Raw genomic sequence first — 20,375 nt, forward strand, 5'->3', positions numbered from 1 at the left:
TAAGTATTAAAATAAGTTCATAATTTCAACTTCAAAATAATGTAATTGATAATTAATGAGATTAGTAACGACTTATCAAATATTTAATAAATTTAATTTTTATTATATATTATGAATGTAACTGTTATAAATATTAATATCATTAATAAGTAAATAAATATAATAAGTTTAATTTAGTAGTATTTATAACAAACCAAAGAAAAAAAAACTATAAATAGTTTTTATAAGTATATTAAAAAAAGTTATTAAATTAGAATGAATGTCTCTAGTAGAATGATGATAAGATTTTGGCAAAAGCCCTAAGAATAACTCTTCCAAGTAGATATCCAAAATTTATCAAAAAAATAATAAACATCTAGCTAACCTATACAATAATTCCAGAAGCAATGAATGAGTGATGCAGATTTGATGTTTAGTGATGCAATATCAATTTCTTTGTTGATTTGAATTAGAAAATATAGATTATATATTTAAACTCTCTCTGTCAAATAAAAAAGATAAATAGTATTGGAGATTTTTTCATAATATCATGTTATGCAATAATTTGTTCAAAATATTCGGGTTAGTTTGGATTAATTCGAGTTGGCTTTGTATCAATCTAAACTTGATTCAACTTTTTAACGGTCAGCCATAACCTAACTTGAACTATTATTCATGTAAAAAAATCATAACCCTAATCTAATTATTTTTGTATTGTATCGTATTGGGGTTAATAGATTGCATCAAATTTTGTCAATTCTAACACATTATTTCTCGTAACTCTAGGATGTATTTGATTTAAGTAATATTTTTTCACAAAAATAAAAGATTACCATACTAAAAGATTAATGCATAATTTACTGTTATATTTAATGAAAATTAACAAATATAAATAATTACTATATATAATTGAGTATAGTAAAAGAATACTAAAATATATAATATTAATTGTTTTATTAACTCAAAATAAATATATTTTTTTCTTAAAAAATTAATAAATAAATATCAAAATTATAATTAATTTATTAATTATTTAATATATAACGTGAATGTGCTAATAAGATTTATTCACAGTCAAACCAAAAGAAAAGTATTATATATGAACCATACGCAGCCTATATATACAAGACAAGAACCCATGAATACCACGCACATGCATAATATCAACAATGAAAAATTTTACAAATACTCCGAAACTTTCATTGTTTTCGATAATTCTCATTCTCTTTTCATCTTTTTCATGGCGAGCAACTTCTGATTCTGTCCACGAAAACTTCCTCCATTGTCTCTTCAACCATTCTCAGCCTTCCCATCCAATCTCCCCCGCCATTTTCACCCCACGAAATACCTCCTTTTCCTCCATATTGCAATCCTACATCCGGAATCTCCGCTTCAACTCAACTTCAACTCCCAAACCTTTCCTTATCATCACTGCATTGCATGAATCCCACGTCCAAGTTGCGGTTATCTGTGGCCGTAAACATGGCCTGCAGATGAAAATCAGAAGCGGCGGCCATGACTACGAGGGCTTATCTTATGTCTCCCAAGTCCCTTTCTTCGTCCTTGACATGTTTAATCTTCGCGCCGTTGATGTTGACATTGAAAACAACACTGCCTGGGTTCAGGCGGGGGCGATTCTTGGAGAAGTTTATTATAAAATTGCGGAGAAAAGTAAAACCCATGGCTTCCCGGCCGGGGTTTGTCCCACAGTGGGTGTTGGTGGACACATAAGCGGCGGAGGATATGGCACCATGATGAGAAAATACGGGCTCACTGTCGATAATATCGTCGATGCAAGGCTTGTTGATGCTAGTGGGAGGCTTCTGGATAGAAAATCGATGGGGGAAGATTTGTTTTGGGCTATCAGAGGAGGAGGAGGAGCCAGTTTCGGAGCCATTATTGCTTATAAAATCAATCTTGTTCCAGTTCCAGAAACAGTGACTTCGTTTCTGGTTAGAAGAACTTTAGAATATCACAATCTAACTGAGATTGTGGATCAATGGCAACATGTCGCGTACAAACTTCCTGAAGAGCTCTTCGTCCGACTCACATTAGACGTGGTTAATAAGACTGTGAGGGGGAACTTCTGGGGTTTTTATCTCGGTGGCTCTGAGAAACTTCTTTCAATCATGGACAAGAGCTTTCCTCAACTGGGGTTAACTCAGTCTGACTGCGTCCAATCCAGCTGGCTTGAATCAGTTGTTTTCTGGGGAGGTTTTCCCTCCGGAACATCGACAAATGTTTTACTAAATCGTGAGCCGGCGGTGAGTTTCCAGAAGAGAAAGTCAAAGTCGGATTATGTGAGGAAGCCGATTCCCAAAGACGGCCTGGAAGGAATATGGAAGAAAATGATTGAACTAGAGACGCCAGTGCTGACATTCAATCCTTACGGGGGTCGAATGGAGGAGATTGCCGCGATGGCGACGCCATTTCCTCATAGAGCTGGAAACTTATGGAAGATTCAGTACTTAGCGAACTGGAATGAATCGGGGACTGAGGCGGAAAACTTTTATTTGGGGTTGATTCGAGAGCTTTATAATCACATGACTCCATTTGTGTCCAAGAATCCGAGGCAGGCGTTTCTGAATTACAGAGATATTGATTTGGGGATCAATCACAATGGAAATGGGAGCTACTTGGAAGGAAGAGTTTATGGAATCAAGTATTTCAAGGGTAATTTCGAGCGTTTGGTGAAGATTAAAACTAAGGTTGATCCTGATAACTTCTTCAGGAATGAACAAAGCATTCCAGTTCTTCCACACTAGTTTAATATTAATTATTCCAGGTATAATATGAATATCAATAAAATCACGAGCACTCAAGATTTAAGAATTCAATTATATATTTAAGTTATATATTATTATTCAATCGTATGATAATAGATCATATGAATATTTAATTGAGTATCCAAATTATTGTAATGTTTTAATGGTTGTAAAGTTGTTTTTTTCTTGGTGTTGAGGTTAGTTGGCTAAACCACGGGCTCTTGTTATCTCAAGAGAAATACATTAAAGATCATCTTGATAAAGCCAACATGAGCATTGCCAAATTTGTTTCTACTCCTTCGTGGCCTACCATCAAATTTGTGCATAAAGATTCTGAAGCCTTTGATGATCCAACATTGTAGTGGTAGATGGTTGATAGCTTGCAATACTTGTGTATCATAAGACTCGAAATTGCCTTCTCTATTAATCAAGTGGTGTAATACATGCATCAGCCTTATAAATCTCACTGGCAAGGTGTTAAGCAGATCTTGCATTATTTACATGACATTATCGGTCATTGCTTGCTTCTTCATAAACTAAGCAATTTTATCTTGTTGGTTATTGTGATGCCAACTAGGGCAACAATCTAGATGATAGAAAAAGTACCACTGACTTTGCAATTTACTTCGACTCTAATTTAATTTCATGGAGTTGTTAGAAACAACAGATAGTTGTTTGGTCCTCAATAGAGGTCGAGTATGAGGTAGTTGCAACATGTGCCTCAGAAATTATATGGCTCAAATCTGTCCTTCATGAAATTAGTTTTTCTATTACATCGGCCCCTATTATTTAGTGTGATAATTTATCGATTACATATCTCACCCTGAATCCTATTTTCCATTCACGGTCTAAGCACTTAGAGATTGACTTCCAGTTTGCTAGAGATCAAGCCCAACAAGGGCTCCTCAAGGTGCGATATTTTTCCTCCACCAATTGCAAATGTTCTCACTAAGTCGATATCCAAAACTAGATTTCAACTCTTAATGGACAAGTTAACAGTTTTTGTAAAACCTGTTAGGCTTGAGGGAGGGTGATTTGCACAATTCATGCAAACAAATATGGCATCATATATTTTGTTCTATATTATACTGTATTAGATACAACTTATAATTTTGACCATATATTATACTGTTTCACATCTAGCCGTATATAGCTCTTGAATGTACTATATATTTCAAAAGTTAATGTAAATAAGATATGTCTTGGAGTGCCAATATTATTTATATGATTCAAAGGTCATGCAATTAATGGATAAAAAGGTAGTACATTGTTCATTTTCATCTTCTATTGTTTAAGGGATGCAAAGATTTACTTGTATTTGTATTGATAACCAAGATGTTAGAGATATATATTTAAAGATTTTTGATTCTATGATTTATTTGTAAAATAGATTGTGATTTCATTTAATTGTGTTAGTGTTATTGTGATTAAAGAAGATTAGAATCTAACAATAGAAAATTGAACATGAATTTCATTGATTTTTTATAAAATTTTTACCATATGTGATTTACATCCCACACGTATAGTCATACATGATGCAAGTTGAAGCTATTTGATGGATTTCTTATTATTTTCGGTGGAATGAAAAGATTGACATTTTCAATATTGAACAATTGACCACATGAATATTATTCATGCATGTGCCCTAATATGAGATGAGAATCAAATCAAAATCCAGGTTAAGATTATATTATATTTCTCGGTCAAATAAAAACCAACATATATAATTAACCGACTTTATTTTTCTGTTGATAACAATTTTAAAATAAAATAAAATTATACGGAGAAACAATAATTTATTTATATAAATTAAAATAATATTTTATAATTAAGTAATATGATTTTTTTATTTCAAAATTATTAAATTAGATTTTACCACAGAATGTATGCATGAATATGATTGTATAATTTATTTGTATATACTTCTCAATAATAATTTAAAATAAAAAAAAAATTATCTATAACTTATTTATATAAATTGAGGTGATTTTTTATAATTAAGTAATATAATTATTTATTTTATTTTTTACTATAAAATTATTAAATTAGATACTATCACATAGTATATATATGAATATAGCTATATAATTAATTTACATATATAATATTACTCTTTCAAACAAGATGAACCCATTGAAAACACCACATATAATATTATCTCAAAAAGTGGCTACTTTTCATGTTTGTATGTAAAGTTGGAAAATAGCAATCCGTGCTTATCAAAAGGTGGTGGACTATTCATGTTTGCACATAAAGTTGAAATTGTTCTTTTGTGCACGTTTTTATCATATTTGACTTATATTAAAACCATCAACGTATTTGATTCAAAGATTAATATATTAACTTCAAAATGTTGAAGCCCGATGAAATATTGTTAGATTATAGAATAATAATTATAATAAGTTACACATGCACTGGCATTTAATTAACACAAACTAAAAAAAATAAAAAATATTTAAAATATATAATTTTTTCCAATCCACAATATTTGTTTATTTATTCTTTTTCATTTTTCATTTCCCGTTAGTATTTCTGCGTCTTCTTCTCCTTCTTGTAAGCATTTCTTTAAATTTTGATGTATTATCATTTGATTCGATATTATAATGAGTAATATTATATATTTATATTTTAAATACATAAAATAAATATATAAATAACATGTTATTATATAAAATATTATTTTATTTTTAATTTAAAATCACCTAATTATATAATAACATATTATTTATATACTCACTTTTTGTACCATAATTTTGTTGTTTAATAAATACCCATTCACAATGATACATTATTATTGATACTTAAATTAGTGTTCATTATAAGTATGCATAGTTTTATGATATGTTAAACCTGATAAAATTTGACACGATTCGTTAATCTGATAGATATGCTATGAAAAAATTAGGTTAGCGTTATGATTTTCAACATGAAAAATAGTTTGAGTTAGGTTCGGGTTGACTTCCATAAAATCATATCGTGTTCAAGTTGATATCAAGTGAACCTGAATTCACTCAAACTAATCTGAAAATTTTAAATAAAATATTACATAACATCATAACAGTAAAAAATCTCTAATATTTTTATTTTCTTAATTTGATAGAAAGAATATCAATTCACAAAATCTTTATTGTCTAATTCGAATCAACAAAAAAATCAATATTGATTACCAAATATTAAATTTGCATTACCCAAAGACATTCATTTTAATTTAATAACTTTTTTTTGTAGACTTGTGTTGAAATTACTATATTAGATGTGTCATATTCATATACTTTGACTTCTTTTTATATTTATGATAATTACATTCATCATATGGATTGAAATTAAATTTCTTAAATATTTGACAATTAATCATTAAATTCATTGGGTATGAATCGTGTAATTTCGAAGTTGAAGTTATAAACTTATTTAGGTTTTTTATTATGATATTTTGTTATTTTATCCTTACAATTGATCATATAAAAAGACAATACACAAACAATTAATATTAATTTGAAATAAAGTAATTTTATTTTGACAAAATATCAATTTGCGTATTATTTTGTAACAGATCGTGTTATTCTTTGAAATTTAACAAAGTGTGTTGTTTCATAATAAAACATTCATCATATGTAATATTTTGACACGACTTTACTTGTTACATAGTTTGGGTTAATTAGACTTAGGTCAATTAAAAAATATTTCAATACAGTTTTGGGTTAAAATATTTTGACATGATTCTATTTCAAATCAGGTTAAGGTTTAGACTCTTTAATATGAAACTTGAATTGTTATGATATGAATACGACTCAATGACATGAAGTAGCAAGTTTATTATATACTAACAATATTAATTAAGGTATGAGATTTTATTTGTAACTTCCAATAATAATAATATTGACTATTGTGTAGAATTGAATTTAATCTAAATTAAATTTGAACAAATTTTAATTTGGGAATAGTTTAAATTTAAAAGAATAAATTCAATGTCAGCTCAAGATTAATGAATTAAAATTCAAATTGCATTTAAATATAATATAATATTTGAGTCAATCTAAATGGATCACCTGAAACTTGATTTGATTATCACATGTTGCATTATGTCAAAAACTAATAAAATATGGCTCTTCGTAGTTTGTAGACAGATATTCATTAGACATTTCTTGGTCAATTTGGGAGGAGATGACTTGCGCCGTCTTTCCACTATCTTTTTAATAACATCAAACAGCTACAAGATAAAATTCCGGATATTCAATTCTGAATATTTAAAATAATATATTATATTTGATTATATCATTTTAAATTAATCATTTAATTTAATTTAATTATATAATAGTATATTATATGAATATCTAATTAATAGTTAAAATTGGATGTATATAATAGATTTAATAATTCATGTTATCAAATCATATTTATGTCGTGTCAGTTTAAGTTTTAGATTAAAAACTTTGCTCTCTAACTCAATCTGAAAAGAATCATATCAAAAAATTTCAATTTTAAATTAATTTCAAATATTTGCGATCTTAAATACAAATTATTGTGATATTTTAATAGTTGTAAAATTAAACATAAGTTGGTTCTTGCGATCTTTTTGTTGGAATCTAATAAATAAATGAAGTTTTTTTTATTATATGAGTTTTCAAGTATTAATGAGAATATGTGTCACCATACGTCAATAAGAATAACTTGAAGCATTGTGCTATAGTCATTGTTGTATCGCTCTCTTGATGCAAATTGTTCATGTTCATACAACTCTGCACGGCGTTGTAAGATCAATGATATTCCAGCAAAATGATGTTGTGGCAGTACAAGACTCGGATCTCCAATGTTGATACGTAATTAACATTTGAATTTAGTAAGGATATAGCATTTGAATGATCAAAAGCATGAGGCTAATATTAATTTGTTTTCACATCTGCAGCAACCTTTGATAATATCCATTGTTTTTTGGACATTTGGAACAATCCTTGATAGTATCCATGTGTACGGCTCGTTCAGACTTTTCTGCATGCTCTTAATCCAACCGACATTAAATTGTAAAGACGACGAAATTTCAACAATAACTAGTTTTAAATTGTTGGATGATTATCTCTTTATATATTTTCAACAACAACTAGTTGAAAATATTAAACAGTGACATCTAAAATTCTATTTAGATTTTTATCTTTGAAATTGTGACCATTTGCCTTTTTAAAATACATAATTTTCTCTTTTCTTCCTCTATAATTAAAGGTATATGAAAAGGGAACAACAAACCCTCAATAGAGGAAATTTAAGAACAACCTAAGCGCGTCTTTTTAAAAGGGGACTGTACAAAAAGATAAAGTCAAGCAAAACCTAGCCAAGCTTCCAAGCAACAATAAGGAGATTAAGATTTCTTCTCATGAATATCTATTATGATTTCTATCACGATGGAATTTAAGGGAAGAATAACTAATTTTATAATAACTAAATTTTGAAAATACAAATAAAAGCGAGCAGACTCAATTAATAGTAAAGCAAGTTGTAAAGAAAAATAAAGTGTTAATCTTGAGACACACACTAGAGGAATAGGCTGCCCGAGCAATTCTAGAATGCATAATTTTCTCTTATTTGTCATATTTACTTATTTATTCTTCTTCATTATTTTATTTTCTTATTATTGTCTCATCGTCTTCTTCTCCTCCTCAATTTTTTAATAAATGGCAGTCTTTCACTTTTTTTCTTTTTATCCAACTTTTTTTCCTGTTGCTATCTCTTTTCTCATTTTTCTCTTATTCATTTTTTTTAATAAATATCATTCTTTCTCTTCTTGTTTTTTCTCCTCCACAATTTTTTTAAATAAATATTGATCTTTTTTTCTTCTTCTTTCTTTCACTTATTTTTTCCATTATCCCATCTTAGGAAGGGGGGAAATTAATTAAAATAGGCACAGAATTTGTTGCCTAAATCTTTTTTGACAAGATTTATCAACTTTACCTTTTTAAGCAAATGAGATTTTTCATTCCAAAAATACCTTTCATCCTATTTCTTTTAATTTAAAGCAGTTTTCACAGATTAAGCTTTTATATTTCAGAGTATACAAATTAAGCTTAATTTTTCTGTAATGAATAAAATTTATAGATGAAAAACAGATTAATTTAGGATATAATAATTGATATTTATATACTTTTATACCTTTACAAAATGATGAACATAAAACGGTGCGTTTTTTCGAACGGATGCAAAAATGTGCGAAAATGTAAAGGGGTGCATGAAAATGCAAAGGTGTGTGTGAAAGTTTGAAGGGGTGCGTGAAAATATGAAGGGGGCGTGTCAACTCTGAAGGGGTGCATAAAATCGTAAAAAGGTACGTCAACTTCAAAGGGGTGCGTGAAATCGTAAAAGAGCGCATCATTCTCTTAATGGGTGTGTGCATGCATAAAGGGGTGCGTGAAATCTTAAAAGGGTGCTTCAGCTTCTGAAAGGGGTGCGTCAGCCTCTGAAAGGTTGCATGAAAGGGTGCGACAACACTGAAGGGGTGCGTCATAACTTGAAGGGTGCGTGAAAAGGTGCGACAACGCTGAAGGGATGCGTGAAAAGGGCGTGACACTTTGAAAAGGTGTGTCATAACCTGAAGGGGTGTGTGAAAGGGTGCAGCAACGCTGAAGGGGTGCGTGAAACGGTGCGACAACGTTGAAAGGGTGTATGCACTAAAGGGGTGTGTCAAAGGGTGTGTGAAAAGGTGTGGCACTTTGAAAGGGTGCGTCATAACCTGAAGGTGTGAAAGGGTGCAACAACGTTGAAAGGGTGTGTGAAAATATAAAGGGGTGTATGAAACTATGAAAGGGTGCCTGAAATTGTAAAAAGGTGCGTGAAATTGTGAAGGGGTGCGTAAAAGTATAAAGGGGTGTGTAAAAATGTAAAGGAATGCATGAAAATATAAACAAGTGTGTAATAATAATAATAATATATAATATAATATAATATATATTTATATATAAAATATATTATAATTATATTATTAATATATTATATATTATATATAAAGGGGTATGTAGAAATGCAAAGGGGAAGAGACGCACCCTTTTGCAATTCTCCGCACCCTTTTATATATATATAATATATTATATATTATATTATTAATATAATATAATACATATTTTTTATAGTCTCACGCACCCTTTCTATAATCTACGCACCCCTTTTATATTATATGCACCTCTTTTATATTTTCACGCCCTCATTTGTATTTTTACACATCCGTTTGTATTTTCACACACCCATTTGTATTTTTATGCACCTGTTTTATATTTTTACACAACCGTTTGTATTTTTATGCCCTCTCATTTGTATTTTTATGCACCCGTTTGTATTTTCATGCACCATTTTATATTTTTATATACCTGTTTCACGCACCCTTTCACATTTTCATGCACCCCTTCACATTTTTACGTACCCCTTCACATTTTTATACACTCCTTTATAGTTTTACGCAACCCTTCACATTTTCACACACCCTTTTACACTTTTGTATATTTTCGCATCCTTTCAGAAAAAACGCACCCTTTGACACACCCCTTCAACGTTGTCACACCCTTTCACGCACCCCTTTCAGAAGTTGATGCACCCTTTTAAGATTTCACACACCCCTTAAGAGAATGATGCACCCTTTTACGATTTCACGCACCCCTTTGGAGTTGATGCACCCTCTTCATATTTTCACGCACCCCTTTACATTTTCACACATTTTTGCACCCACTTGAAAAAACGCACCGTTTTATGTTCATCATTTTGTATAGGTATAAAAGTATATAAATATCAATTATTACATCCTAAATTAATTTGTTTTTTATTTGTAAATCTTATTCATTACAGAAAAAATTAAGCTTAATCCGTATACTTTGAAATATAAAAGTTTAATCTATGAAAACTACTGTAAATGAAAAGAAATATGATGAAGGGTATTTTTGAAATGAAAAATACTATTTGCTTAAAAAGGTAAAAGTTGAGAAATCTTGCCGAAAAAGGTTTAAGTAACAAATTCGATATCTATTTTAATTAATTTCCCTAGGAAAGGCCTAGGCCACCCATAACTCCAATTTTTTTTTTTGAAAATTTTAATGAAGGCCCACCCTTATTTGTTTCATTAGGCCACCCTTCTTACTAAGTTTTTCTTTTTCGAAATATAAACAAGCCCAAAAACTCAATTTCCAAACCGTAACCTATTCACCAAATCCCATTCTTCCAATTCTGTCGCTTCCAAGAATTCTTAGGCCCAAGTTGCAATCCCATTCTTCACTAAGTCTCCCTCGTTACTCATTTGATAAGTGGCTGCTCTATTGCTCCTAGTTACAGATTCCAAGTAATTTTTTTTAATTTTTATATAACAATTTTATGTTGGAGCATCTTGAATGGTTCAGTGTTTTTGGAATTAATGAGGAAATGCTGGTCATAATTGTAGTTTTTGTGCCTATGAATTCTGATGAAATTTCACCGGTTGATTTTCCTTTATTATTAATAGGATTTTGTGAATGGAAAGCTTTTGTATTGGATGTTTTTTCTTGCTGTGAACGAATATACATGAACCTTAATAAGAGTGCAATTGGACAACTTATTGAAAGGAGCACGTGGTTCATGGCATATTGATTTGGCACTTAATATAATGATGAATGAGGATGTGCATAACTGTGAATAATATAATTGTCTATGGACTTTTTGTTAAGGTGTAGCTTAATGAAACACCATGAGTTGCAGTTTAAAGTTCTAACACACTCAAACTCAGCATTTGTTATAGCACAAATGCTACCCATAAATATTTACATCCGATTGTTTTTTCATCTTGTTTGGGTTAGGCTTGTTAATTTCTTGAGATTTTGTAGAAATTTAAGAGGTCAAATAGAGATGGGACCTGGGAGTTACTCAATTTTGCTTTTTGTTGTCTCGCCTGTAAATTAAATTTTGATAGTGAGGGATTTAAAGAAAGTTTATTGCTGCAATTGAGATATGAGAATTGACATTTATATTTTCTATTGAAATTTCTTAACTTCGGTGTTTTTTTGTTCTTAACTTCGGTGTAACTAGTTATTAATTTCTTAGATATATTTTGATATTTTGGGTTTAACATATTCATCATTTTTTTTATAGATTTAATATTAGATTGAATGTTACTATAAGATAAAATATATGTTGATTAGTGAACAATGATAGAGCGTGGAGGGCCCCCTTTAGCGAAAATTTTGGTTCTACCTTTGATTTCCTCTTCCTTTTTCTCCCACTCATTTCTTTTCAATAAATTTTGATCTAGCGGATTCTTCTATTCAAGTAAATACAAATCAAGGGTTATTGTCAGATTGCCTTAGAAAATTTGAGAGTGAAAAGTGGTGGTGAAGAAGATAGAAGCAGAAGGATGATCAATGGTAAGAATGAATGAAGGAGAAGGATGGCTACTCTTATTGGTGGTGCATATTTCTATAGGAGAAAGACGGCTGAAAGTGGTGTTGCCAGTGAAGATGACGAGAGGAGAAAAAGGATGACTGATAATTAATGGTGAAGATAACAAGAGGAGAAAAAGATGGTTAATGATGGAATTAAATGTTGGTGAATGAAGAGAGAAGAAAAATGATAACAGACAATTAGTGGTAAAGAATTGAACATAATAAAAGAAAAAGGATTAAATAAGAAAAAATATTTTCTTTTAGAAAAAGGGAAAATAATAAATTATAATTATTAGAGGATACATCGGTAAATTAAATATTAGTGGATAATAAATTGATTAGTTAAATTTCAATTGTTCAATACGGGTATTTTTATGAATTTTTTAAAATTGAAGACTTATTAATAATTGAAATTTGTATTAAAGAAACATCTTATATAAGTATTTCTTGTATATAAGATTGTCTCAATATCTTATTTATTAATACGATGATACCACCTAATAAGTTAAGAACAATGTTATACGTAAATATTTTATATTTACAATTTAGATATACAAATGATGTGTTATCATATGAGTGAATATTATTTTATTTTTAATTAAAAATCATCTAACTATATAATGACACATTATCTATGTATGTAAATTATATATTAAAAATATATATGCATAGTTTTATTGATAAATTAAATTTTAATTTTCAAAACCATTTATCATGGTTGTAATTACTGAATATAAACTTTAATTTTGATGACATTATACAGAAAATTTTATCATTACATTAAAAAGATATAAAGAGACTATTTATATAAACAATTTTTTAAATTTAGGATTAATATTACGTATACGAATAAATTATACAAACTTTCATATATAACCAAATGTGTTTGCATCTAATTAGATGATTGTGAAATAAGAGAAAAAAATAATCATATCACTCAATCACAAACTGTTACCTTAATTTGTACAAAAAAAATATGTATAATTTGTTTGTTCGTACAGTTTTATTCTTAAATTTAGATGCCACATGATTATTTTGTCACTGAACAATGCAGTGTGTATTTGTAATAAATATAAGTTTGAATCTTAAAGAAAGATATACTATCATGTGATTGGTCTTATAATAAATACTTAATCACGATGTCATATCATAATTGATACTCAAATTATTACTTATTATAAGTATACTAATAAAAATTTGAGATTTTGTTTGTAGCTTTCACTAATAATAATATTGACTATTGTGTGGCGAACCCAGAATTAAATCGTAGGGGGTCAATATTATAATAATATAAATATGTTTTAAATTAAAACAAAAACAAACATTTGTATTAATAAAATATTCATGAACTAATACATTTATAATTCTTTTTTATGTGATTTTATCTTTTGAAAATATTGTATAATGACTTTATTATTATTACTATCAAATATATCGTTTTTATATATACAACTACACTATCATTCAACTATTAATCACTTATTCTATTTCGCAATGGATTTTTCATAAAATTCATTGCTAAAATTTTTTTTTTTACACTAGCAGTGGTAACTAGTAAAATCAATGTTAATTTCATTAAGAAAAAAACTAATGGAACACTTTATCCTTCTTAGTTTCAACTATTACTCTTGCAAGATCTTCAGTCCCATAAATTTGACATTAAAGAGTATATTCAAAATGTAAACATCAAATTGAGAATTAAGTGCAATGAGATATAAGTCAAAAAATTCTTCAAGATAAAATTTAATAAGACAAATTAATTTTTTATTATTAAAAGCAACTCAATTTTCATTTAAACATAAACATGCCAAATAAATAAACAACTTCATTTTTATTTTATTAAAATGATTATTCAACTCTTGAAGTTACATATTTATGACTATATAAAATACATCAATGCGGTAATGATTAGCATTTGTGATACCTTGAATCTTGTGTTGCAATTGCTCTTGGATAAAAAATTTGTCATCCATATTTGGAACATCAATGTCATTATTGACACAAAAGGAATAGACTTTGTTAAGTAAAGTCTCTCATCCACTATCTCTTATCACTTGTAAAACTTGGTTACACACTTCAATTAAATTCATAGCATTTACAATATCTTGGTCTTTTCTTTGTGCTGTTTGAAAAAGTTCATTTGTAAAGCCAAGTATATCCTTCATCATAAATAGACTAAACATAAAGTAAAATGATTGCATCAATTTCAGTATACTATTTTGCTTAGAATCTTTGCTCAAAGTTTGTCCCATCTTTTGCCACAGTTTCAAGAACATCGATAACAGATGAAAATAACAAAGTTATGCTTATTAATGAACTATAATGCAAGCCCCAACGAGTATCACAGACACGTTTCAAATTTGTCTATTAATTAAGACCTCTTCCACTTGAAAGTTCACCATCAAAAATAGCTTCAACAACTTTATAAGCTTGCTTATGTCTAAAAATATTACAAAGTTTTGATAAAGCACCAATAATATTAATTATAATTGCTACGATATTCAAGAGATCATTAACATTGTCTTGGTTCTTTGCTAAAGCTACAAAAGCCAACTAGAGTTGATGGGCAAAATAATGAATATAATAAGCACATCTACTATGCTTCAAGACTAAGGTCTATAAACCGTTGAATTCTCTTCCATATTACTAGCTCTATCATAACTTTGTCCTCGAACTTTAGAAAAATTCAACCCATGCCTAGAAAAAAATAGTTAAGTGTTGTCCTGAGTGAGAGAGCTATAGTACTAGTAACATGTTCAACACCTGGAAAAAGCTCCACAACAAGCTCATTGTTGTTAACATAACACAAGACAATAACCATTTGTTCCTTTGTAGAGTTATCTTGAGATTCATTAATCAATATAGAGAATAAATAATCTCCTAAATCTCTAAAGATAGCACTTAGAATGTCTTTTTAAATTGTTTGAGATTATCAAGGTAATTCTTGAAAGCAACATCACAGGCATCTTCATTATGATTAGTAAGAAATTGTTGAAGCTCAAGAAAATTTCTTAGATTGTTTGAATTGTCAGATTCATCATGATCATAAAATGCTAGTGCTTGTCTTAGAAGAAAACGAACACAATCAATTGTAGCATTTAAACCAGTTCGATACTCAATTCATCCTTTAAAAAATGTCTGAATATGTTGTTTTTGATTCAATAACAATTCACACATTCTTCAAGCTTAGTTATGAGAAATATTAGCACTTCCAAAGTGAACATTCAAATTTTTTTTTTTTTTTCCAATTTGAAATCCTTTGGCCAACCAAGTGATCACCACCCTCTTTATTGCTAACATCTGGCTTAAAAAGATGAAACAATAAATTGCCTTGAAAATCTGCCAAAATCTTTAAAAGGAAACTAGCGATCTTTAGGTTGATAAGAGCCCCTTTTCACATATAATCTTCTTATTTGATCTCAAATAAAAGGATCATAATCTGAAATTCGTGGTTATAAACCTGAATCTATAGGATGATCTTACAAATTGACATCCACTTTTTTATTTGAATCATCAATATTATCCTCTTGTTCAGAAATGAGATCATTGTTGACTTTTTTTTGAAAAATCTTTCCATACTATTTCAAAATAATAATATATTATAACTTGATAATGAAAATGCAATAAAAATATATTATAAATAAAACAAAAAATTTATTTGTCATAATGAAACAATAAAATAAAACTCAAATTAAAATGAAATTCACATGAGTAAAAACACAAACACCTTAAGCACAAAACTACCACAAATTCATACAGGTCTTTCTTTAAACACCTTATAAACAATTAAGAAACAATAAACAAGTCTTCTTCAAAATAATCACTCCCAAAACTAACCAAACAATCGAATAAACTTTATAAACAATCTATTAATTATAGCAATTTAGGCGCTTATTCATGTAAATCTGGAAAAAGTAATAGTGAATATTATTGGCCAAAGGACTATTTTCCACCCAATTTTTAATGTAAAGACAAATACACACTCACAAAGTTTTAAAAACCCAAAACACTCACTCATGGATTAACATCTGCTAAAATTTTCTATTAGAAGTAAGGGTAAAACCATCATTTTACCTTTCATATTAAAAAATATATAATTAATCTCATTCCCCCTTCCAAGTTTTGAAAAGTAACATTTCACCTTGACTTCAAACTTTGAAAAAGTGACACTTTACCCCAACAAACCCTTGGTTTTCTTCTCTTTGGCAACGATGACCACACAACAACAAAGACAACACCATTCTCCTCCCTTTTCTCTCTGTTATGACTAACAATGTCTCATAATAGATGAAGATCGATCGATGATGAAAATAGAAGATGAAGCCTTAATTCTTTACTGACGAAAGCATCAGCATGATGAAGCCTCAATTCTCCAGCACTAGCTCTGTTTCTATTGATTGGGCTTCAAATAAAGATGAATCGCACTACTGAAGCTTCATCTGGAGTCAATTTGATGGATCTGAGAATTGGTCCAATCTTCTTCCTCTTTGATTTTCATCGTCGACTGATCTTTGTTTGTTGTGGGACGTCGTTGACCATGGCAAAGAGAGAAAAGAAGAGAATGGTGGCCATCTTTATCACCACACAATTACTGTTGTCGAAGAGAAGAAAACCAATGGTTTGTGGAGGTGAAGTGTCACTTTTTCAAAGTTTGAGGTTGGGGTAAAATGTTACTTTTCAAAACTTAGGGGAAATGAGATTAATTATATATTTTTTGATATGAATGGTAAAATGATGATTTTACCCTTGCCTATAATAGAACATTCTAACAAATGTTTGTCTATGGGTAGGTGTTTAGGTTTTTGAAACCCCGTGGATGGATATCTGTCTTTACATTAAAACTTGGGTGGTAAATAGTCCTTTGGCCAATATTATTATACTATGTTCAAATTTTTCAATTTGTATTTGAATGTATAATGAAATGAAAGGACCACCAACTTATCAAAAACTAACTACTTATGCAAACATTTATGGCTCATTATTGAACATATAATAATGAAAAGAATAAACATGAAGTTGGAAATTAATTGGATACTAAATGCGATTAAAATTACATAACTTAGTTGAAATTAATAAGAGGGGAAAATAAATCAAATTAAGATGACATAATAAAACTTAGTCAAAATGGAATACTAAATCAAATTCAAATAAAACTTTAGCAACCCAATATAACCTAAACTCTAATTTAAACAATCAAATAATCAAAATAATAAGAGGGATGAAATTGATACCTGAAAAGAATACCCTAAGAGTGATTAATGATATGAAATAAAGATAGAGCTTGGAGAAGAGTTGATAATGATATGAAATAAAGATGAAGCTTGAAGAAAAGTTGATAATTTGATGAACAAGTGAAGAAAGGAAGGATTGAGCAAAGGATAGGAGAGAAAACTCAAATGGACAAAAGAGAAGAAAAGTTGAAGAAAATAATGAGTTTATAATGTTGTGAGTGCGTGAAGAAAAGAATGGATTTTATTTAATAAAATATTAAAATTGAATATTTAATGTCATGGCATTATTGTAAATATATATAAATTTTCGGTTTTTTTTAAAGTCACGGAGGGTCAATTCACCTTGTTGACCCTAGTTCCCTCCGCATTGAATTTGATCTAAGTTAGAATAATATCTAGTTTGAGAATAGTTTAAACTCAAAAGAATAAGTTTGAGATCAACTCAAAATAATTTAATAGTTGATTTAATCTAGATCGACTTGAACTTTAACAAACAAAATGAAAATGTGAAAATTGTTTACATGCAAGGACAAAAGACACTACAAAAAAATACCTCTAAACTTTTATTAGATTTCTAGAAAATTTACACAAGAACTGTCATTCTCATTTCTTATCGGTAAACATCCCTCTTGACAATGATTTCTCCATTCACCCCTGAGGTAAGATATTTACCCTTACTTCTTAGTGAGTTGAAGATAATGAAACAGTTGCCCAAACAATTGACTCACTTTCCATTTCTTCTGTTCATTTTTTAGTGCCTTTATTCCATCAAAACAATATCACACGAATAATCCCTGAATTGCACTATTTTACTTAAACAAAAAACACACTATTTTGAGAGTTGGTTTTCACATCTTCTCTTAAATCAAATATGCAATGTTTTGATTTGCACTAGAAAACCAACAATCAATGACTCACTTTTCACCATCTAATATATAGAGCAACAATAATTTTCCCTTAACTACAACTCCTTACTTTTTAACTTCAATCACATAACTCTTCCATTAACGCTAATACTCATATACTCTAAACACATAAACTACATAACACTATCTTCCTTGAACTATAAAATTATATAAACATAATTGTTTCAAAATTCATTTTACTCCTCTCTCTTACTAGCTAACAAGTTAAACTTTTAATATTTTATAATGTAGCAACTGTTTTTTCGAGGGTGATATGTAATTATTATCTGAATTTAGTAAGAATAAAGCACTTGAATGATAGAAAACATTAAGCTAATATTTGTTTCACATGTATAACAACTTCAAATACTGTCCTTTGTTTTGGGAACACAAACCTTATATCTAATTGTGCAAATTAATTAAGTCATTTAATCATAGGAAATATCAATTGCATGTAGGAAATAAAACAAATCAACCACAAACAAGAACATAGGATTTATGTGGAAAACTTACCACCGTGGAAGGGAAAAAACCACAGACCAAATTTTGAATAAAATCTAGTATTGAAGAAAAACAGGTACAATCATTCTCAAGTTTCTGTGAACTTGGCATCAACAATCAAGAAATGCATACCCAAATTATTTCCCTAGCCAAAATTCCACAATACTCTGTGATTATGGATCAATACATGAAAAATAAACCTTCAAATAATTCTTGAAATAAACCCTAGTGATCTTGATAATATCTAGTGATGAATTAGAGACCAAGGAAAAATTTAACATTTTCTATCTTTGATCTACATTGGTAATAAAAACAAAATCTCTAATATGTTATTCTTGCTTCGTCTCAGTGTCACCATAAAAAACCTAAAAGAGACATATTTACATATCATTATAATGAAGGCATCAATGTAAATTTATTATTATTGTTTAATAATATGGGTTAGACCTTCAGGCCCATTGAGCCAACAATCTTCCCCTCCAACACATGGAAAAGAATTAGCTCCTCAACATCACTTGGAGCTTTGCCCCGCCATTTTAGTGTAGAATTGGTGTTTGTCCTAGGTCATTATTTTAGTCAACATGTCAACAGAATTTTAATCAGTGTGAACTTTTTGAATAAAATCTCTTGATTGTTCACTACTTCACAAATCCAATGGTATCTCACATCAATATGTTTGGTGTGACTATGGTGTGACTATGGTGTGTAACATTCTTGATCAAATCCAAAGCACTCTGACTATTATAATCAACCATATACTCATCTTGATTCAAACCCAACCAATTCCAAAGCATCTCTTTACTTGTTTAAATTGCAATTATATACTTAGCTTTAGTGGTAGACAAGACAACACAATGGATAACTTGGACATTTTTTAGGATTGTGTTGAGAAGATGGGAAAATGTTTGGCAAGGGCAAAGGGTTTGTGGATTTAAGGATGAAATTTGAAACAAATGGTGTAGTGTTTGTGTGTGGTAAAGGACTTATATGGCCAGGATTAACATTTAAGGCGTGTCTAATGTTTGAGTTTGTCTAAGCTATAGAACCAAAACTAACTTCAAGAACAAGATCACTTAACACGGTGGCAGGTAAAAGTAAGTGTTGAAAAAGAATTTACCTATGTAGAAGCAGATTTGAAAAGGTTAAGAAAATCTTTATATGTTTGAAAAGGGAAATCTGTCTCATTAAACTTTCCTAATACTGAAATTTAAACTCCCCCAAACTTACTTAAACATTTATACCCTTTGTGAATTAAGCTATAACCTAAAAAGACACATTTTTAGTATGATAATCAAATTTGTGTTTATTGTATGGGTGAAGGAAAGGGTAGCAAACACAACTACACACATTTCGAAATGAATAGTCAGGGAATTATGAAACAACAATTGATAAGGATTATTATTTCCTAGGACAAGAGTTGGCATTCTATTTATTAGAAAAATAGTAGTTTGGAAAGACTCCCACTAACAACCTAAAGGCATACTAGCTTGAGATAATAATACTAGTCCCAACTCTACTTTATGACTATATTTGCATTCATTATGTTGGTAAGTATGTGGACATGAAAATCCAAAATTGATCTCATTATCTTGAAAATATTGAACAAGTGTTTTATAC

General features: G+C 29.4%; 1 protein-coding gene across 1 annotated transcript; it reads left to right on the forward strand.

Annotated features, from left to right (window-relative positions):
- Positions 1-1,140: 1,140 nt before the first annotated feature.
- On the forward strand, positions 1,141-2,816 carry LOC123227944 (berberine bridge enzyme-like 8). Its single transcript, XM_044653103.1, has one exon. It carries the CDS (start codon positions 1,149-1,151, stop codon positions 2,742-2,744), a length of 1,596 nt encoding a protein of 531 aa, XP_044509038.1. The 5' UTR covers positions 1,141-1,148; the 3' UTR covers positions 2,745-2,816.
- Positions 2,817-20,375: the final 17,559 nt, after the last annotated feature.

The sequence above is a fragment of the Mangifera indica genome, chromosome 10 (assembly GCF_011075055.1).
Source record: "Mangifera indica cultivar Alphonso chromosome 10, CATAS_Mindica_2.1, whole genome shotgun sequence".
Taxonomy (NCBI): domain Eukaryota; kingdom Viridiplantae; phylum Streptophyta; class Magnoliopsida; order Sapindales; family Anacardiaceae; genus Mangifera; species Mangifera indica.